This window comes from Mauremys reevesii, linkage group 3 (assembly GCF_016161935.1).
Source record: "Mauremys reevesii isolate NIE-2019 linkage group 3, ASM1616193v1, whole genome shotgun sequence".
NCBI classification, from domain to species: Eukaryota; Metazoa; Chordata; order Testudines; family Geoemydidae; genus Mauremys; species Mauremys reevesii.
This window is the reverse complement of record NC_052625.1, coordinates 61,484,998-61,507,198: the sequence shown is the minus strand read 5'-3', so window position 1 is coordinate 61,507,198 and position 22,201 is coordinate 61,484,998. Positions and strand designations below refer to the sequence as shown.

General features: G+C 44.4%; 1 protein-coding gene across 5 annotated transcripts in view; it reads right to left on the bottom strand.

The window, feature by feature from the left end:
- Positions 1–22,201, bottom strand: part of KCNK5 (potassium two pore domain channel subfamily K member 5) — a 60,898-nt gene that overhangs the window by 5,620 nt on the left and 33,077 nt on the right. For all 5 annotated transcript variants that reach the window (XR_005596857.1, XR_005596856.1, XR_005596858.1 and 2 more), the window contains exons 2-4: positions 3,903–4,014; positions 2,439–2,605; positions 1,175–1,343 (exon numbers count right to left, since the gene is read on the bottom strand). Coding sequence is in view for 2 of the 5 variants with exons in the window: in XM_039532200.1 (XP_039388134.1) it covers positions 1,175–1,343; positions 2,439–2,605; positions 3,903–4,014 (448 nt within the window). In the remaining 3 variants the exon portion in view is untranslated. The remainder of the gene's footprint in view (positions 1–1,174; positions 1,344–2,438; positions 2,606–3,902; positions 4,015–22,201) is intronic.

The following is a 22,201-nucleotide window of genomic DNA, read 5'->3' as shown; positions in this document are numbered from 1 at the left end:
AAAGTTTAAGGAAGTTTTAGTCTGGATATAACTTGAAATCCAATGAAGAATCTTCAAGAGTTTTCAGACTACCATTTTCATACCTGCCTTCCAAGAGGAAAGCTGAAACAGAAAACATGTGGCGGTTTGCATTTAAACTCTCCTAGAATGAGCTACTGCATCTGAATGATCTTTCGTTAAAAAACCCATTTTTTTCAAATGGGTTAGGGAGAAAGGACAATCTAGTTATCAAAGCAGAGGTCAGTAATTAAGATTCCAGATTCTGTTTCAAACTCTTCTGCATGGTTTTGGACAAGCTATGCCCAAATTTTCAGGAGTGCCCTCTAATCTAGGGCATTGTACTCTAGATATCTTGGGCTCAATATTCAGAGATGCTGGTCGCCCACAGCTCCCATTGACTTCAGTTAAGTTATGAGCGCTTGGCACTTCTGGGGAACAAATACAACTCACCAAAGCAGAGCCTAGGTGGCTGAAGTTGGGCACCCAAGATTAAAGGTCACTCCTTAAAGATTAGGCCTCAACACCTCTGTACCTCATTTACTCCCATCTGAGAAACAGGGACAATGCTTGTGCTTACCCCAGTGATGCTATGAGGCTTGTTTCTAAAAGTTTTGATTGCTCTAAATGTGTGTGAGTGAGAGAGAGAGAGAATACTTAACTCAAATTAAGATTATTGAGACAGGTATAAAGAATTCAATGGACTTTCTTGATGACACCTAAAAGGGGCTCCATGGTTTCCCAGCACTTTGGCCTTACCCAATACTTTTTCACTGATGGGGTTAGGTCACAAGCCCTCTGGGTCACTCCCACATGATGAGATACTAGCAAAATCCTGTGGTTGCTAGGACCAGTGGAAGCAAGGGCAGGAATGGAGCAGCGTCTCCCACTCCACAATGCTGAGACAACTCTCTTTACCTCCCCACGCCTGTTTCCCACAACCTCTGCGGAGCACTGAGCTCAGGGTCTAGGAAGTGCCATTTTGAGAAGTTGCAGGGCCAGCTCCAGAGTCTCTTGGAGTAGTGCTGATCTTTAATAAAAGCTTCAGTAATGCAAAAGCCTCCAGATGCACCCAGACCTCAGGAAGTTGAACACATACACCAGAGCACTGATATTTACATTGAAGACAGACACACCTCAGGCAATATACAAATAATAAAAAAGGGAGCAAACTGACCAGCAACAAAGTCTCCAAATCCTATAGTGGTGATTGTGATGAATGAGAAATAGAGACCTTCAACGTAGTCCCAGCCTTCAGTCACCATAAAGACAAAGGGAGGAATGACCAGATGGACTAAGACTCCCCAGACAATGAAAATAGCTGTGCATGTAATTTGTGCCTTTCGCTGTAAAGGATAAAGAAAAAAAAATATTCAGAAACACAAGTCAAGTCTTCTTCCACTCCAGTGCATTTTACAGTGTGTCCATCAATGTTAGCCCAAATACTGAAGTCCATGAGCATATCACCAACCCTACACAGTGGCTGCTGGAGCAAAAGATAAGGAGTGCTCTGGTAGTAAGGAAGGGGGTTGTAAAAGGCCAGTGGAGGTAGGGGCACAGTTGACAGAATAGGAGCAAGTGATCAGTGAAGAAGCACTATGGGACTGACAGGCTATAGCACTGGAGGGTTCAAGAGAAAAAGGAGAGCCAGGGCATGTTACATGAACTAAACCTGCAGTATTCTGAATTCCTAGGCTTCATTTCTATCAAAGGGTTTTGGGAACTACACAACCCACTCAAGCTGCACTAAGGTGTAGGTGACACCACTAACACCTTTGAGAGAACAACAGCCCTGTAATCCATATCAGTCTATTAATTCTCTACAGGCAAAACTCATCCTGATACAGAGAGGTAGAATGTGGCCCCCACAGCGCATAAGCTCTGTGCTGGAGAGATGGGATGTTGTGGCTGGAGCAGCCATAAGAGTGATCACCATACACACTGCAATTCATGGCACATGTGGAGAGAATTTTAGCACTTTCCTTCCCATTCTCCCCCAATGCCTGCACAAAACCTATTTACCTGCTTGTGTACATATATGTATTTCACCCTCAATAGTTTCCTGTACCTGCTTGGTTTTACTGCATTAACACTCAGTTATGTATGCCGATTATACACATTTTTGTAACAATGTTTTGTAAATGTCTCCACAGTGACTACGATATCATCAAATGTTTGTATTGTCATATAATCCAGAGGGCCCAATCAGAGCCCCATTGTGCTAGGTGCTGTACAAACTCTAGTGGTCACGGATCCTGCCTCTTGCAAACTTACAAACAGGGCTGAGTCCTTTTCTCAATTCAATCCATGTAATCTCATTGCAGAATACGGTCCTTAATAGCCAAGTACACTACCTAGATTAGCAGATAGCTGAAGAACTAGAAGTTCAAGTCACACACCAACCACACCCTGCAGGAGGAAAAACAAGCAGAAATCCATACCAGGCTTACTCCTCGCTTTGTTAGGAACTGGCCCAGCCTCTTGGCACGCCCACCAAAGAACTTCCCCAAAGCACTGATCCATGTCAAGCAGAGAGGAACTCCAAAAAGCCCATAAAATATGCAGAAGACACGTCCAGCAGGTGTTTTAGGAGCAACATTTCCATAGCCTGAAAGAGATAAAAGACCATTTACACAGATGCCAATTCAAGGCAGTTCAGCATATACATAGGGAATTGTTCCCTGACATCTGCTGTACAAGAAGCCCCAGGTAAGACATCTCTTTTATGAGATCCATTATGAACATCTACACCTCGCCCTGGTATTTCTGCAGATAAAGGAAGCCTGGTAGTGAAGAAGTGGAGGAAAGGTTGGGATAGAACAAGTTGCCTTGGTGAGGGCTTTGGCCCTCTGATAGCAACTGAGGTGAGCAGATATTCTGAGCACGGACCCAAGAAGGGCAACTAGTCCGATTTCTAACCCTCTGCCAGAATTCTCTTGTTTAAACCAGTTTTTGCTTTCTTGAATTTTTTACTGGAAGTTAAAGAACAATGAAGTCAGGTTTTTTTTCCCAAAAAGGTTTTTAATAATAGTAACAAGCAGAACGTGATGCTGTATTTGGTTTCACAGTAAGGTTTCCATCTCCCCTGGTCAATTTGTGTTTGCAAACACTGTGTGTGTTCCTTGTCAGGACAAAAACAACAAACAGTGCCCCATATATTTTCTTGCATCTTGCAGGGTTCTCTGGACATATCAGCAAAGACCTTCTGCAAAAGCAAAGGCAGATTTTTGCAAAAGGGTAGCAGCTGATTTTGCAAGTCCTGCAGCACAGTCTGTCTGCATTTCCGAGATGAGGAATAAGCCTTACATTGCAATAGGATTCCACATGAACAAATCAGCAGTGAGATTAAGGAGAGTGCATCAATTCTGCCCAGCTTTCTCCAAGAAATACAGGAGACAAACAGGAAGGCCTTCTGATCTGTCTCTTTTACTAATGACAATACATTTATCAACAGCTTGTTTGGGAGTGTGTGGGATTGTACGGGATAGGCGAGTTTCACAAAATCTCATGCATGTGTGGATTTGCCAAGCCCCAAAGAATATTCCTTTACGTTAAAGGCAACACTCTGTGCTAAATTTATGTCACACAGACTTGCAAGTGTAAGCCTTGATTTGAACTAAGAAGAACACATTAATCCCACCTTGTCAGCACATAGGATTGTAACTACTCAGCAAGGGAAATATTTCTATTATGTATTTCAAGGATTTGAGTTCTGTGGACACAAACTGAAAAACTGTGATCGCCTCACCAAATGTGCCTTAAAGATACATTTTCTAAGGTTTTTATTGATTTTTATCCACTTCCTATAAGCTTTTATCTTCCTTCAGTGGACAGCCAGTTGGACAAGAGAGGGTACCAGCCCATTGGACTTAAAGGCCAGGAGACTTTACATGCTAAATACCCACCGATTGTTGTGATTACTGTAGCAGCAAAGATGACAGCATTAGGCCAATTCCAGTTGTTGAAGGTGTTGTTCCCAGTGATAGCAACCCCTTGTCCAGCAGCATCTGACACCACCTACAAGGAAACAATTTATAGATAAAATCATCTGGACATAATGCCCAACACGAAGCTTGAAGTAGAAAGTTATACCAGTCAAGACTTCCCCTTAGTTCAACCTTGAAAAATGGTAATGAAATTTTACTGGACACCAGGTACAAAGTTTACTCACCCATCCTTGCTAAGACTGGGGGAAGGGGGAAAGAAGGAGACACAACCAACCACATGAATGGCCATAGTGGGTCAGACCAATGGTCAATCTAGCCCAGTATCCTGTCTTCTGACAGTGGCCAATGCCAGGTGTTTCAGAGGGAATGAACAGAACAGGCAATCATCAAGTGATCCATCTCCTGTCACCCATTCCTAGCGTCTAGAAAACAGAGGCTAGGGACACTTCAGAGCGTGGTTTTGCATCATAACCCATCCTGGCTAATAGCCATTGATGAATCTATCCTCCATGAACTTATCTAGTTCTTTTCTGAGCCCTATTATAATCTTGGCCTTCACAAAATCCTCTGGCAAAGAGTTTCACTGGTTGACTGTGTGGAGAAATGTTTCCTTTTGTTTAAACCTGCTGCCTATTAATTTCAGTGGGTTACCACTAGTTCTTCCATTATGAGGAGTAAATAACACTTCCTTATTCACTTTCTCTACACCAGTCATGATTTTATAGACCTCTATCCTATTGTCCCCCTTAGTCATCTCTTTTCCAAGATGAAGAGTCTTAGTCTTATTAATCTTTCCTCAGATGGAAGCTAATAATTTTTGTTGCCCTTTTCTGTACCTTCTGCAATTCCAATATATCTTTTTTTGAGATGGGGCAACCAGAACTGCACACAGTATTCAAGGGGTCAGCATACCATGGATTTACATAGCGGGAATATGATATTTTCTATATTATCTATCCCTTTCCTAATTCCCAACATTCTATTCGCTTTTTTGACTGCCGCTGCACATTGAGTGGATGTTTTCAGAGAACTATCCACAGTGACTCCAAGATCTTTCTTGAGCGGTAACAGCTAATTTAGACCCCATCATTTTATATGTATAGTTGGGATTATGTTTTCCAATGTGCATTACTTTGCATTTATCAACATTGAATTTCATTTGCCATTTTGTTGCCCAGTCACCCAGTTTTGACAGATCCTTTTGTAGCTCTTCGCAGTCTGCCTGGGACTCAACTATCTTGAGTAGTTTTGTATCATCTGCAAATTTTGCCATTCCATTGTTTACCCCTTTTTCCTAAACATTTATGAATATGTTGAACAGTGCTGGTCCCAGTACAGACCCCTGGGGGACACCACTATTTCTCTCTCTCCATTTTGAAAACGGACCATTTATTCCGACCCTTTGTTTCTTGTCTTTTAGCCAGTTACTGATCCATGAGAGGACCTTCCCTCTTATCCCATGACAGCTTACTTTACTTAAGAGCCTTTGGTGAGGGACCTTGTCAAATGCTTTCTGAAAATCTAAGTATACTATATCCACTGGATTATCCTTGTCCACTTGCTTGTTGACCCCTCAAAAAATTCTAGTAGATTGGGGAGGCATGATTTCCCTTTACAAAAACCATGTTGACTCTTCCCCAACAAATAATGTTCATCTATGTGTCTGATAAGTCTGTTCTTTACTATAGTTTCGACCAATTTGCCTGTTACTGAAGTTAGGCGTATTGGCCTGTAATTGCTGGGATCACCTCTGGAGCCTTTTTTAATAAATTGGCATCACATTAGCTATCCTCCAGTCATCTGGTACAAAAGCGGTTATAAATGACAGGTTACATACCATAGTTAGTAGTTCTGCACTTTCATATTTGAGTTCCTTCAGAACTCTTGGTGAATACCATTTGGTTCTAATGATTTATCACTGTTTATCATTTTTTTCCAAAATCTCCTCCAATGACACCTCAATCTGGGCCAGTTCCTCAGAATTCCCCAATCCACTAATGAAAATTTTCTTGCCTATTTAAACTTCTTTCCACACAAGTAGAGTTTTGCAAAACTGTAGCAGCGTTTAAACAGGTTTACTTGGGAATAAGCTGTGGCTAGAGTTACATGGTCCCCACACAGCTCATGAGCTAACTCCCACATTATGTTGGTGAAGTAGTATTCAGCTGGTGTCTAGCACAGTTACTGAATATGGTTTAGTGGGAACATATTCTGCAAAACAGTCAATCAAATTGCAAAACTTTCAAACATTGTTACAAGGCCTAGAGTAGCTTGGACATGCACAGGGCCTAATGGAATCCTTTAGCCAAGTTACACAAATGCAAACAAAATAAAGCATAGGCAAGTGCTATTTCACCTGCTGTCCCTGGCGAAGGCTGATGAGCCAGCACAAAACTGGGCTCCTTTTGGTTTGTTTTCCTTTGCTTAACTTTTCCAAGTTATTTCATGCTATCTGGTCTCCAGTTTCTTGAATCAGCCCTGCTTCTCATTCAGCTTTTTTTTCCCTTATAACATGTCTTTGTATTAACTGAGCTGATTTGAATGCTAAATGTTTGTTTATAATATTTTGTGATGGGAAGGGTCAATATTTTTGCTTTGCAGAGCTAGCAAATCAAAAGCCTAGCAAATCAGCTCGGGCCTACAGGGCACTGAAGACTCATGGAGAATCCTCACGTTTGTGGGGACAATCTTTGGAGGTATTTTAGCCTAGCACAGCATTTCTCAAACTGAAACACAGGGAGGCTGCACTGGAAACACCAAAGCCCAGTGGCAACAGATAATTTGTATAGAAGTGTACAAGATTTTAAATAAATAAATAATGCATCTGACCACAGTTCTGATATATACTTGAACCTTCCTCACTAGAAATTGCTTACCCAGTTTACTCTTATGCTCTGTCTACACTAGCGAGCTTACAACAGCACAGCTGTACCAGTGTAGCTGCGCTGCTGTAAGCTCACTTGTGTAGCTGCTCTACGCCGATGGGAGAGAGCTCTCCTGTCAACATAGTGCTGTCCACTTCCACAGCACTTCTGTTGGTGTAACTTATGTCACTCAGGGGTGCGTTTTTCAACACCCCTGAGCGACAAATTATACCAACGAAAGTGGTAGTGTAGATATGGCCTTAGGATACGTCTTCACTAGACTTTTGATTACAATTAATTCGAGGTAGTTAACACATTTGTAAAAGCTGGCATGCACCTTCCCCACACGTTTGATCCTGACTATAAATGTTTGTTCTTTACCCTTAATTGGCAATTAACTCAATTAATTCAAAAGTCTAGTGAAGATAAGCCCTTAATAGAAATCCATAACTGATTAGTTAGTCCTCACTCTTCAATTCAAAATGCAATTTAGGACTTTGAGGTTGCACTCCAGGCACTTTTAATGTAGGCTAGTCTAATCTAAGCACAGAGAAATGATCTCTTCTGGGGTCAGAGACAACACGGGAGAGGGAGAGCTCAGTACATTATATACAGGTTTTCTGAGGAGAAGACTCTCCTTACACTGGCCAACACCATGCAGGTAAGTCTCGCTCTCTCTCACCCATGCACCTACCCTTCCTTCCTTGCCAATGTGGATCAGATACTGTACTTAGCACAGAGACTCAAACCCAATTAATAAACACACAGCACTAATTAAATAAATATAATAAACCCCAGGTTATTTAATTTTGGGCCCTAATACATACAACTACCCCTCCTGCAACAACATTGTCCTCAAAGTGCATTTATTGGGTATGTGGTGGAGAAACGCACATTTTTTTAAAAAATAAAATGCATTTCACTATTGGAGCCCATTTAGAGATAAAAAGAAGGGAGCTTTGGAGTCTGGATGAAGGAACTACAGAGCTCTCTACTGGGGAAGCTTGACAAGCGTGCAAGATTGTGTACAATATTTGTTGTAGGCTAAAGGTTATAGGTAGAGATGCAGGTAGAAAACAGGTCTGGCCTGCTGAGGACTGTTATCAGTTTATAGAAACCACAAAGATGGGTGTTGCTGTAGGCAGATTTGTTGAAGCCACAAGTGCCCCTAGAAGAGGCAGGTGGTCTAGACCAGGGGTCAGCAACCTTTCAGAAGTAGTGTGCCGAGTCTTCATTTATTCACTCTAATTTAAGGTTTTGCGTGCCAGCAATAAATTTTAATGTTTGTAGAAGGTCTCTTTCTATAAGTCTATAATATGTAACTAAAATATTCTTGTATGTAAAGTAAATAAGGTTTTTAAAATGTTTAAGAAGCTTCATTTAAAATTAAATTAAAATACAGAGCCCCCCCGGACTGGTGGCCAGGACCCAGGCAGTGTGAGTGCCATTGAAAAATCAGCTCGTGTGCCGCCTTCGGCACTCGTGCCATGGGTTGCCTACCCCTGTTCTAGACACAGCAAAGTTGAGGGAAGAATGCTTCCATTAACCTAGTTACTGACGCTGGAGTTCCTACAGTGATAGAAAAACCCGTTCTTTCATTGTAAGAAGCATTTGTGCTATGGTGCCACAGTTAAGCTGCTGTAGCCTACACTGTATACACATGGCCTAAGTCTTTCAATTACAGCTAGGGTGACCAGACAAGTGTGAAAAATCGAGACAGGAGGTGGGGGGGGGGGGTAATAGGAGCCTATGTAAGAAAAAGCTCCAAAAATCAAGACTGTCCCTATAAAACCGGGACATCTGCCCTAATTGCAGCAGCCAGGCAGATCATACGAAATAGAAATGCAGAGCTGAATGCCAGCTGACAGCCCATACACTCCTCATATACATGTTGAGCAGGAAGGAAATGAGAAAACTAAGGCCTACATGAGAAAGTTGCACTGGTATAAACTAAGGTTACCATACGTCCATATTTTCCCAGACATGTCCAGCTTTTTAGTTCTTAAATCGCCATCTGGGAGGAATTTTTAAATATCTAAAAACATCCGGGAAAATACGGACATCTGGTAACCCTAAGTCCAAAGTTCCAGGGCTGGCGGCGCTTCCTTGGGGAGCTCCTGGCGCCCGCCCACTGGCAGGAGCCTACAGTGTGGGCAGACCCTAGGCACAGAGGCGGAGGGGGTCTCTGCGTGCTGCACCGGCTCCCTCCTACTCAATCAGAGCTGCAGGGGCAGGAAAAGCACCAATGAGAGCTGCTGGAGCCGTGGAGCAGGGCTTGCAGGCGCCGGCAGCATGCAGAGAGCCCTCTGCCTGCCCACGACCCAACCCCAGGAGCCAGAGGGACCTGCCAGATGCTTCCCAGGAGCCGCCCCAGGTAAGCATCACCGGGACTCCCCACCTCTCCCCTCAGCAGGTCCCTCTGGCTCTTAGGATCAGGTTGGGGGGGGGGGGGTAAAGGGCTCTCTGCATGCTGCCAGTGCCTGCAAGCCCCGTGGCTCCGGCAGCTCCCATTGGTGCTTTTCCCGGCCAATGGGAGCAACGGAGTTCGCGCTTGTGGCAGGTGCAGCATGTGGAGACCCCTCGGCTGCCCCTGATCCTAGGAGCCAGAGGGACTTGCGGCAGGAGGAGCGAGTAGATGAGTGGGGCAGGGTGAAGAGGCGAGCAGTGAGCAGCGGGGGTTGAGTAGGTGAGAGGTGTGTAGGTGAGCGGGGGGGGGGGGGGTGGGGTGAAAAGGCCAGCGGGAGTTAAAGAGGCGAGCAGTGAGGGAGCTAGCGGTGGGTGGGCAGGGGTGAGGAGGCAAGAAGCGGTGACCAGCGGCAGGCGGGGGTTCTCGGGGTGGGCATGGGGGTTCTGGCAGGGGAGTGAGGAGGTAGGTGGCAGGTGGGAGGAGGCGAGCGGTGGGTGGGAGACTGAGGAGGGAAGCAGCAAGCCAGCGGCAGGCCAGGGGGTGAGGAAGGGTGCGGTGGCAGGGCCGAGCGGGAGGGGGCAGGACCTGGGGCAGAGTGGGGGCAGAGCGTGGGTGGACTGTGGGCGGGGCTGACATCCCCCGTGGAGTGTCCTCTTTTTTGAATGTTCAAATATGATAACCTAGTATAACTAAGGTGTCAGTTTAAACCGATGTAGTTAAACTGCGTGCATGGACACTTCTTTGATGCAAGAATGGCTTTTCTGTTTAGTTTAAGTCAGTTGGGAATAGGTTTAAGTTAAACTGAAATAAGCTACTCTTGCACCAAGATCAGTGAATGTCCATACAGGGCTTTGTATGAGTTTAAAGTTCAACAAGTGCGCTTTCTCTGTGTAGACAAAACCTCAGTGAAATCCCAAAATGAGGAAACCCTTGGAACAGATGAACTGCTTACACAATCCTCTGTCCTCCCCTTTTTTGGGGGGGTGGGTGGGGGAGATGAATGGAGCCATTCCAAAATGGGCTTCAACTCTTGCTAGGGACTGCAGATAGCTTCAAATCTCACAAATCAGTGGTGTCCAAGGCAGCTGACAGATATGGGGAACTCGGATGAAGTTCAGGCATTCATGCAATCACCCGGAAAAGATGTATATTAAAACTGCACTAGATGTTGGTCTAATACCATTCACTCTCCAATTACATCCCACGCTCCAAAATATACTGAATTAGTTTAATTCCTCACAAGACAACTGACCTCAAAATACACACTAAATCCTACATGTTGAAATTTCAGTCTTCATGGTCACTGGGCGATTATATCATACCACATTATTGCACCCTCAACTTGAGCTAAGGAGCTCTGTTTACCAGTCTGTGAAAGCAGTTAAGAGCACTATCTGCAAGTGGTGGTGGTTTGGGTCCTGTGAGGGGGAGAAAGCTTAAGAGGAAGAAGGCAGCTAGAATGGAAGAGAAGCCCACCCCTGGCTTAGTAACCTTCACAATGATTCAATTAATGTCCTAAGAAAGACACAGGGCCAACTCTTCTCAATGCTGTGTAAAGACTTCACAATTTAGATTCATAGACTTCCCCCCCACCAAAGCCACACCTCCCTCTTGTCCACAATGGCATGCAAATTATCTATGAACTGCGGTCTTGCCTGTCCGTCTCCGCTTTCATTCTTGTCTTAGTACTTTTTGGCTGTAATAAGCTTGCGTGTGGATGTGAGGCCAAAAGGCACATTCACCTTTTACAACCCAGCTGTAGAAGCATAAGACATGCCCTTCTCCTTCCCTCCCCCACTTTGTATAGAAGTAATGTCCCTTAAATAGCACAACGTGAAACGTGAAAGTTTCTTGGTAGGGACCAAAACTATTACTATTGGTATTTGATTGAACAATCAAAATAAGGTTATGACTGCAAACAAGAACAAAAGAGCACTTAAAAAAAGTTAGTTTGCAGGAAGATAAAAGAGTAAGGAAAAAACAGATATTATGGATGGATAGAGGGATCTCTCTCCTGACATCTTCCTTTTCTGGTAGTATGGAAAGGAGGGAGAAAGAAAGCTTAGATAGCAAAACAAGAATGTGTAAGGAGGCTGAGCCTTTCCAAACAACCAAAACCATATACGCATATACTTTGGCTGTGCCTACACCAGCATTTTCCTTTCAAATTTCCCATCACTGCAATATCAGCACAGCTCCAGTGCTAGCAAGGATGAATGTGTCACTAAAGACAAGCCACCTGTATTTCAACTTTCAGGCTGTCTGATTATGCTCAGAGCAGGTCTTTAAGGTGGTTCAAAAGCAGCCAGTGGGTCTGTTTCAACTATTGCCAGACCTGCTGTTAGTGCAGTGGTCGGAAATTTGAATAAAAATGGTACCGTAGACAAGACCTTTGGGTCAGTGCAAAGGGGACAAAGGAGAGCATGCACCCAGCCCTCTGAGAAAAGAGCAAGAGAATGATGGGGACTTGGATGAAGAATACAACTGTAGAATGACAAGCAAACTTGGCCACAGTACCCCCCGGGCTTGTCTATGCTGTTAATCAAAGCCACCTGACCATGTTAAATTACAACAGTTGGACCCTGCCTATGTGAATAGGAGTGAGCCATACTGTAGCCAGATATACAAAAAGCATGCTGCTTTAGCCCCAGTTTTTAAACTTTAAAAAAGACTTTTATGTTTTGTCTTTGCAAATAAACCTGTACATGGTCCATGGCTCCTCCCCCGCTTCTTTTTAAACAAACCAAACCAAACATGTAACATAGTTATGGTCACATCCACAGCAATAAGATGCAACTTTGTTAAACAAATGTGGTCAATTCTGCAACACAGCGGGCCTCTACAACCACAGAATACCATTCAGGAGCAAATGGACACTTTATTTTAGGAAAGTCTGATCACATATACATGAGGGAAAAAATCCACATTACATCTCTCCTCATGGGGGAGAAAAAAAATTGACATTGGTCACACACTGTCTCCTTGTTTAGACACCTGCAGTGATTTTCTGGCTCATCTCCCATCCAGGTAAGCTCTTTAATTGGAGTGTTATGGCTGTAACTAGCACAGCATTATCTGAAGATAAGTCAGTACATTCAAAATTTTAATCTGCCCAGATAAGGCAGAAGAATGAGATGTACATAAAAAAAATCTGCTTTGTTACAGCAGCAACAGGTTTTGGCCAGGTAATGCCTGTTATCGCTCTGTCCTTGGGCACAAGGCTGATTGAATATCAGTACAAGTAGAACACTCAGTAAGAAATACTACAGTAAGAGTTAAGGAATACGAGAGGGTTGTATGAACCAGTCCCCATTAATTTATTTTTTTTTTTTTTTTTTTTTTTTTTTTTTTTTTTTTAAATTTTATGTTTGTATATGTTTGGAAAGCAAAAGATGAGCAAGCTGTTAGAAGGAGAGCTGAGCATTAGAAACATGGTAGGTAACTAGGTGGGGGACTACTAGCCAATATAAGCCAGAATAGTTCACAGGCTTACTTTCTGCCTGGAAAGGACAGCAAGAAACCACTTGAAAGGAAGCTACTAGAGCCCTTGGGGCTTGGGGCTATCCTAGACTGGCTTTTGCCAGAGGTGGCTTTGCAGCGCTGGTGGTGGCTTTACACACTTGCAACACATATACAGCAGGGCAGGGCAGGCGCACACCTGGCCTGGGCTGGGAACACTGCAGCACTGGTGATGCTGCTGCATGCCTGGCTGTGCAGGCCACCATGCCGCGTTATGGCATACTCCAGAGTATTATCCCAGTATCCCTGTTGCCAGTATGCCCTGCTCATCAGTCAGCTCTCACTCTCACTGCCTCCTCTCAGCCCGCCCCTTAAATGCCCCCCCCTTTTTTTTAAATCCCCCAAAAATCCCTTCAGCAGTGTGGTGTCAGCAGTGTGTCTTTCCAGGTGACCATGCCCATGCACCAAACATGCCCCAGCATGGAGCAATGGCCAGGAGCTGGAGCCTCATCAGTGTCTGTGGGGGAGAGTGGGGTGGGAGGGAGCCTCCCATAGGTATTACCTTTACCTTTGGGCAGGTATCCAGGGGGGCCATGGGCCATGACCGGGATGTGCTGCTGCAGGGTTAGTGAGGAGGGAAGGAGGAGTGTGCTATGTGTTGCAAAGCCAGGAAACCGCCGCCGCCCGCCGCTCCTGCTCACACGACCTTTTTTGTTTTAGAGCTGGATGATCGATGGTGGTGACCCCCCGCCAATCCGAGACGATGGAGGGGACAGAGGAGGGGGGAGGGAGGAGGAGAGGAAGGGGGAGAGGGGAAAGGAGAGAGGTACTGGGGTGGGGGGAGACACCCCGGAGTCCCTGGAGGCATGCAGCCAGGAGCTCTTCTCAAGCCAGGAGGAAGGTAGCCAGTCGCAGCAGCCGGTACTTTGGTGGAGGACAAACAGAGGAGCGGGTTCCCGGTGAGCGGCTTTTATTTTCAGGATGGAAATTTTTCGGGAGAGGAAGGAGGGTTCTGTATGCATGCATGCCTACATGTGGAATAGCGAGGGGTGGGGGGGACCATTGCTGCACACAGGCAAGCTGCATAAGGGCCAGGGCGGAATCCGCATTGCTGTAGAAGACCCTCCCGCTCTTCCCAGGTGACCCGCAGCAGCGAGATATCTTCCAGGATCAACTCCTGTGGAAAATGTTGGGAGAGTGTTCAGTGTAGGTGCCCCCTGCAGCTGTTTGCTTTCCCCAATGCACAGAAACCCCGAGGACAGTACAGCCCTGAAGCAATCAGTTCCCCTTACTTACCATTTCGGGGCTCCTGTGGGTTATGTGCGCTCTCTTTGGGATGGGAAAATTATGCTATTGTGAAGAATGTTACTCCTTCACTGTGTGGGAATAACTGTCTGAGAAATAAACAATGCTGCCTCTGTTAAGTGTTGCCTTTTTTGCCTTTCCACAAGCAACCTTGAGTTCTCGGCTGCCCATGTTATCAACAGCTCAAAGACTCCAAAACCTCCGGAAGAAGCCGCAAAAAAGCAAAGACGACCTGCTGCAAGCAGTTATGGATCACTCTGCCACAGAGAATCAAAAAGTGCAGGACTGGAGGGAAAGGGAAAGCAGGATCCACCAGCAAAACGCAGTGGCCAGGAGGAAAAAGCACAAAGCAGTTGATAAGCATCCTGGCGCGCAAAGCGGACTCTATCCAGACGCTCGTAGCCATGAAGGCAGAGCACTACCGCGCCGCCCCGCCCCCGTCCCAAAGCTCTTTCCCTTGTGCCCCAATGTCAGCTCAAAACCCCCTTCCCCAGCATCCAGGTTCTTACCACCACCAGCTGCCTCCAACACCTGTATGTTCCCCAACCAGCCCTGAGAACTACAACCCTTCCCCTCTGCACTCAACCCCCATCACCATGCAGTATAGGCATTCTGAAGTGCAGCAGTCATTGCACAGCACTCCAGACAGGACATATTCAAACCTTTGACTATACAGTTCCCCACCCCACCCCCCTGCCCTTTTAGGTTCCCAAAATGTTGTGTGTCTGTCAATAAAGTTATTTTCTTTTCAATAAATGAATTCTTGGCTTTGAAAACAGTCTTTATTATTGCAGAAAGTCAAAGATACCTTAGCCCAGGAAAGAAACAGGCACTGCAAATCAGCTTAGGAAACACAGATTCCTACTAACATTGTAACCACTGCACTTCACTCCCGTGCAAGGCACCAAACATTACTGTTGGTTTTCAGCCTCAAATTCCTCCCTCAAGGCATCCCTAATCCTTGCAGCTCTGTGCTGGGCCTCTCTAGTAGCCCTGCTCTCTGTCTGCACAAATTCAGCCTCCAGGCATTGAACCTCGGAGGTCCATGCCTGACTGAATCTTTCACCCTTCCCTTCACAAATATTATGGAGGGTACAGCACGCGGATATAACCGCGGGGATGCTGCTTTCCCCCAAGTCTAGCTTCCCATACAGAGATCGCCAGCGCCCCTTTAAATGGCCAAAAGCACACTCCACAGTCATTTGGCACCGGCTCAGCCTGTAGTTGAACCGGTCCTTGCTCCTGTCAAGTTTCCCTGTATACGGTTTCATGAGCCAAGGCATTAACGGGTAAGCGGGGTCTCCAAGGATCACAATGGGCATTTCGACGTCCCCTACTGTGACCTTCCAGTCTGGGAAAAAAGTCCCTGCCTGCAGCTTCCTGAACAGGCCACTGTTCCGAAAGATGCGTGCATCATGCACCTTTCCAGACCAGCCTGTGTTAATGTCAATGAAATGCCCACGGTGATCCACAAGTGCTGGAGAACCATAGAAAAATACCCCTTCCGATTAACGTACTCGGATGCTAGGTGGGGTGGTGCCAGAATAGGAATATGCGTCCCATCTATCGCCCCTCCACAGTTAGGGATACCCATTTGTGCAAAGCCATCCACAATGTCCTGCACGTTCCTCAGAGTCACGGTTCTTCTTAGCAGGATGCGATTAATGGCCCTGCAAACTTGCATCAACACGATTCCAACTGTCGACTTTCCCACTCCAAACTGATTCCCGACTGATTGGTAGCTGTCTGGAGTTGCCAGCTTCCAGATTGCAATAGCCACCTGCTTCTCCACCGTCAGGGCAGCTCTCAATCTCGTGTCCTTGCGCCGCAGGGTGGGGGCGAGCTCAGCACACAGTCCTATGAAAGTGGCTTTTCTCATCCGAAAGTTCTGCAGCCACTGCTCGTCATCCCAGACTTCCATGACGATGTGATTCCACCATTGTGTGCTTGTTTCCCGAGCCCAAAATCAGCGTTCCACAGTGCTGAGCATTTCCGTGAATGCCAGAAGCAATTTAGTGTCATATGTGTCAGGCGACTCGCTATCATAGTCAGACTCCTCATCACTTTGTATCTTAAGGAACAGCTCAACTGCCAAACGTGATGTGCTGGTGAGACTCATCAGTTCGGGCTCCATTTCCCACAGAAATCGCGCTGCACAGAAACCGTTGAGAGAGTCATGATGGCGCCAAACGTGGACGGAAAAACAGGGATTGCTGGGATGTGAAGCGATGCATCACGGGGTGTTGGGACAGGAAGCAGAATGACCTGCACCCTCCGCCCCCTTCCCACAACCCATGGCACCAAAATGGGACGAGGTGCTCTGTGGGATAGCTGCCCATAATGCACCACTCCCAACACCGCTGCAAATGTGGCCACACTGCAGCGCTGGTAGCTGTCAGTGTGGCCACACTCCAGTGCTTTCCCTACACAGCTGTACGAAGACAGCTGTAACTCCCAGCGCTGCACATCTGCAAGTGTAGCCAAGCCCTTAGCTGCATTTCCTCTCTTCCCATAAACCCACTCAAGTCATTATATAAAGTCATGCTGGGCAGATCTGATCACACAAGGCAGCGGCAGTTGCATAGATAATCTCTGCATATCCTTTCTTACATTTACCCATTAGATTCAGCTTGGCTTTAACTTGCAATTTGTTTTATGTTGCACTCATTGAGCAAAACAGTTCTCCAAGTTTCCCAGTTTCTTTCATGGCATTTTAAAACTCCGCAGTGTGAACAATGATCTTGTCCTAATGAAATAATTCTCTTTAGTCAGAGCAGGTCGGAGTAACCGAATCCTGTAAGCCTAGAATCAGCGCAGTCAGCTTTCATTATACTCTCACCCTGGCAGCACCATATCTACTCTATATGCCACAGTGGTCAGTACTGAATACTGCATTTGAGAGCACACTATTGGTTAAAGCAGTGGTTGTGATGTGCCCCGTCAGTAGCCCTTTGCTCTGTCCCCAACACTGAATGACCCTAAAACGTTGGACTTTGTCGACACCGGAACTTTGTCGGCGAAACTTTTGTTGTTCTGGGGTGTTAAGAAAAGCGCCGGTGTGAACAATGCTTTATTGGCAGGAGCGCTCTCCTGCCAGCAAAGCTGCTGCTGCTCATTGCGGGGTGGAAGTTTTTTTTGTCGAGAAGAGCTCTCTCCTGCCTACAAACAGCAGCTATGCTGCGTGCCTTGTAATGGCACGGCTGTAGCAGCACAGCTGTGTCACTAAAAGGTGCACAGTATAGACAAAACTTTACTTCAGTTCTCAATACCTTATATATTCCTCATTTGTGAAATTAGGACAGCCCACAGGGGTGTTCCAAGAGGTTAGAGGTTTTCAAAGTGCTTTAGAGACCCTCCAGTAAAAATATGCTAGACAAATGCAAAGCATAAGGTAAATGGAAACTAACTGATAATGTGTACAGTAACAGTATTGCTTCTTGGGATTGCATCCTATTCTATAGAGATTGTTTACCTCACAAACACTCTGAAACATATGCTAAGCAGGCATCTAAAGATTTGTATGCGATCGTCAAATCCTTTTCCTGATCAACTACCTTCTACATAATATGCACTTAGTATTTGGCTCCTTTACAGCAGACTCAGTTAATATTTACTGGCCTAAGTCACCAAAAAGCTCTGAATTCCCATAACCTGCTCATGTTTCTTTTCATTACTTGCTGTACCTCAGATTTTAACGGAGATCTCATTTTTCATGCCTACATCCAGAGTCTTGAACGTAAATTTAAAGATAGAAAACACTGTGGATCAGTTATCTAATCACGAGTACATACAATACCAACAATTTAGCCAATCACAATAAAATGTCCAGAGGCAAGGGATTTGCATTTATAATCAGATGAAACTTTATACTGCCAGTCCTCTTTCAGCAGTTTTTATTTTTACAGAATCCAGCAGCAACAGAGTGAAATAGCAGGACACAACTAATCCTCAGGCAATCGGCACCACAGTCACATCTTTGATTTTACTATATCCCATTTCAAAAGGGGAAAGAGATCAAGTCAACAAATGAGGAAGGAGCCCCAGGGTGGAGGAAGAGCCAGATATGCTTGTACGTAGGCATCCACAGGGTAGCAATGGCTCAGTCCAAGGGGAGTGAAGTCTCCAACTGTACCTATTGAAAGAGAACTTCCATCCCTCTTCTTTTTTATCCCTGGCTGTCAGGAAAGTCTCTGTAGTAAAAGCATTCATGTAGAAAGAACCTGAAGTGGGGTGCAATGGTAATGACGGAGCAGGCTATGGTGGAGGGAGCTACATTAAGAGAGGGGAAAATAAAATAAAGGTACTTGAAAAGCGTTTGCTCAGACCCCTCCAGAAAGTCCTATATTAATGTAGGTGAGCGTATGCACGTTCCCAGGACAATAAGAGACTCAATCCCAATGTGTACAGGTGAAAGCAATTCATGTTGCATTATCTCCATATCCAGCCACCTAGAGACAGAGGCCTAGTCTATATTCAGAGTTGCACCAGTTTAACGCTAGGCGTTATTTATGGAATTGAATTAAAATAAAATCAATATAAACCAGTTTATTAACCTAAATTAAACAGAATTAAGAGAGTGTCAGCACAGGATTTTGCACAATTTGAACTACATTGGTTTAAAGACACACCTAGGATTAAACCTGCGCAACTAATGAATATGGGTAAGCCCAGAAACCAAGAGACAATATTAGAAGGATGCAAAGCTCTTTGTATGCTAGTAAAGAAATAATAAGTGTTTGGCACTGAAAATAATCAGAGAGTTTTTACATTCAGCAGCTTGAATATAATAATATGTTGACCTTTGCAATATTAAACAAGAAACTGATTCACAGGTTCAGTTATTCACTAAGGCAATCTTCTTTTGGGAGATTCACAGTAAGTGTCAATGAGTTTAGGCACATTGCATACGATGGAATTAAAGTCTGAAGATTTCAACAAACCTTGAGTGTATCAGTACTGGTGGACAGCATTCCCCACTTGGGTGTAGCAAACAGAGATCATTGTGTTAGTTTTTAGCAGTGAAAGTTTCGTTTTATGAACTCTCACAATCTAGCCTTTGCTGTGTGACCTGCAGTACTACAAAAAAGGATTTAAAGCCAACAGAGTCCTTTTATGTACTGTGACCTGATACAGTATACAGGGTAAAATAAATATTCTCATCTGTAAACACTCTTGGGCTGGGGTGGAAGAGAAGGTGATAATCTGATTAGTGGCTTTATGGAAGTGTAAACTTAGACAAAACTGTTTTCTGCCTTTTTCCTCTTGATTAAAAGGTTATAACGGAAGGTCTGTGTAGCAAAAATGCAAGAATGGTGGCAAAGGGGGAGATTATAGCTCATGATTTCAGGGACAGCTGAGAAAGCTGCAAAGGAAGGAACCAAAGCACATGTAGCCATGTACAAAACAGCTGCACCCTTTTAAGACTCTCCTTCTACTTTTGTATATTTCTCCCAGTCATTTGGTATGAGGTAAGTTGTTCATGGTATGTGTGTAATGTATGAATTCTCAGGAATACAGGACAACGACTCCTTCCAAATGGATCTAAATCAGCAGGAAAGCACACACTTTTGGTTACTTGCCCATCCCAGTTTTCCATCTCAGACATAATGACAACATCATCATGATTGTTCACTTGGCCCCTCAATCCTCGGCTGCTTGAAACATGCTGGCCCATGACCAGGGTCAGTGTGCACAGCCAAGCAAGAGAGCCTTTCAGGAAGCCTCAGGCACTTGATAAAGTGTCTCTGCGACTCTGGAAATCAACAGGACTTAGGATGGTTGACCTTTCATTTCCCCTCTCTTTCAGCATTATCTGGGGCTGGAATATGATTTTGATGTTCATCAGGATAACAGCCATGCCAGATGAGAAAAAAAAATGTTAAGAGAGTCCTGGATTTCCTAGTTTGCTTTTGTAGGAATGGCTTGTGACATTTTTTTTGTAGAAAGAAAAATAAGACAGGTTAACCACATTGTCTTGAACTAACAGGCAACACCCTGGTGCCGTACAAACCTGTGAGAGTTTAACTGTCATTTATGATCTATGTAGATTGTAGCTGTTAGGAGGTGTGTGGGGCAAAGCCTCCAGGATATGAGTCAGCAGCAGCATTCAATTGCACCTGCATGAGGGAAGGATGGTGAGTGATAAATCCAGTGAGAAATAAATTCCAGTTTTTAAATAAGAGACATCCGTTGGCAGCACAAATTCAATTCCTGATCAACTGAGCGTGATGTAAACAGACCCTCAGTCAGAGAAGATGCTTTGAGAGGTGTCTCCTCCCAGCCATCTAATCCCAGCACTCCAGACTTCTAGGATATGCAGAGACCGTTGAATTCCTGTAGTAGTTTTTTATTCTTCCCAAGGAGAACATTAGCAGGATTCCATCTAGCGGCAGCATATGATCATCGCATTGAATAGTTTATGACACAATGGGGCCAAAACCAGTGATTAAATGGTATCAGCTAGCAACAATCATTTCAACAATTGTTTTAACTGATTTTTTTATCTTAATAGATTCCCACAGCAGGCCAAAAGCAAAGTTAACTAAATTTCAACTGCTCTTTTCCCAGTTTTATTCAATGTATAGCTTTGTGTACTACAGTGGAACACTAACAGGCTTTTACTTTAGGGTGCATCAAACATAATCCAGTCATGGGTGTGTCAACATTTTAATGTACAATTCTGAAGTGTGCATGTGACCTGCTCAATTTTCCTCAATCCTCAGAGGAAGGGGAATGTATTCTCTAAATAGGGGTCAAGTCAACATGATATGACAAGTTTTAACAAGATGAGCAGCAACTTCCTGCTACCTACACTAGCAATTCTTTTAAACAAACCACAGATATCTTTACAGGCAGAACATGAAGCTTTAATGAGCCCTTAGACAAGTCGTATGCAATTTAGTTATCAAATTATTTAACTCTTATCAAAATAAGATAAAAAAAATAAAAACAAAGAACTTTGGCTCCATGGTACCTAACACCTGTAAGTTGTTAAGCTAAAAAGCTGCTCCTTTTCCATTTGCCCAGTCAGTTTCTCGGCTTTTCATGCTAATTATGCAACAGTGCAGCTCTGCACATAGATATTTGGAGGATCCAAGTTACACTACTTGTACTTATTGCTCCTAACTTTACTCTGTCCACAACCAGGACTTAAATGTGAGCAAATTTCTCCTTACCTCATAGAGCCTCCAGCACATAAAGAGCCTCCAGCTTCATACAGAGCTGTCCTTGCCTCCGAGTCTGATATTTAAAGCATGCAAGTAAATACATGCCTGGTTGCTGCTTTGCATATTGCTTTTGAAAAAGGACAACAAACCAGATATGATTTGGGAGGTGACAGGCCAAACTATTTTTCTGCTGTTTTTACAGCGTAGGTCTACTAATTAATTGCTCAGTATCTTCGGAATTCCCTATGGGTTTTTAGAAACCCCACTAATGGGGATTTTTTTGTTTCTTTCCTTCCCCATTTCTACTCCTTGCAGTACTGCTTTATCAGCAGACTGGCTAGTTTCGCAGAAGGAAGAGAACCCCTAATCAGCTTGCACTGCACAGGACTTTAGAACCAGTCAGGTTCCAAGGAAAGCAATCAAGCATAGATTAGGAGGGGAGACTAAGGATCAGTGCTGGAGGTTCTTCCAAAAATCACTGATTAGCCAGAAAAAAAACCAAAACAAAAACAAAACAAAACAAAACACACAACCACGGAACAGATTGTTCTAGCATAAATACACGAAGACCAAGATGACAAACACAGCAAAGCACGTAAGATACTAAGACACCTAATGATGAGTTTTGATATGGCAAAAATATTCTTGCCTCAATGACTGCACCACCCACTCCTTGCCTTGAGGAAGGCTATGTTTAGTTCCAAAATAAAAATCAACATGGTTATCTAGAACAGGGGATTAAAAGAAAGAAAGGGGAAAAAAAGCCATGCTCTTGCAACACCAAAGTTAACGTTATTGTGGTCCTGGGGAAGTTAGTTTCAGGGCTTTGTACAGGTGTGAAGAACAACTAAGGGAGATGACCAACAACTGACAAGGCTTTGAGTTTCAAGAGTATCTATTCTGGGTGCCCAAAACCACTATGATACATATCATAACTGGACTAAGGAAGACACGGATGTGAGTCAGTTGTCCAGGACTCCATCTTGCAGCCTCTGACTACATGAGCACTAGCCTCAGTAAAGTTATTGAAAGGGTTTCAGGATCAACCTCATACAG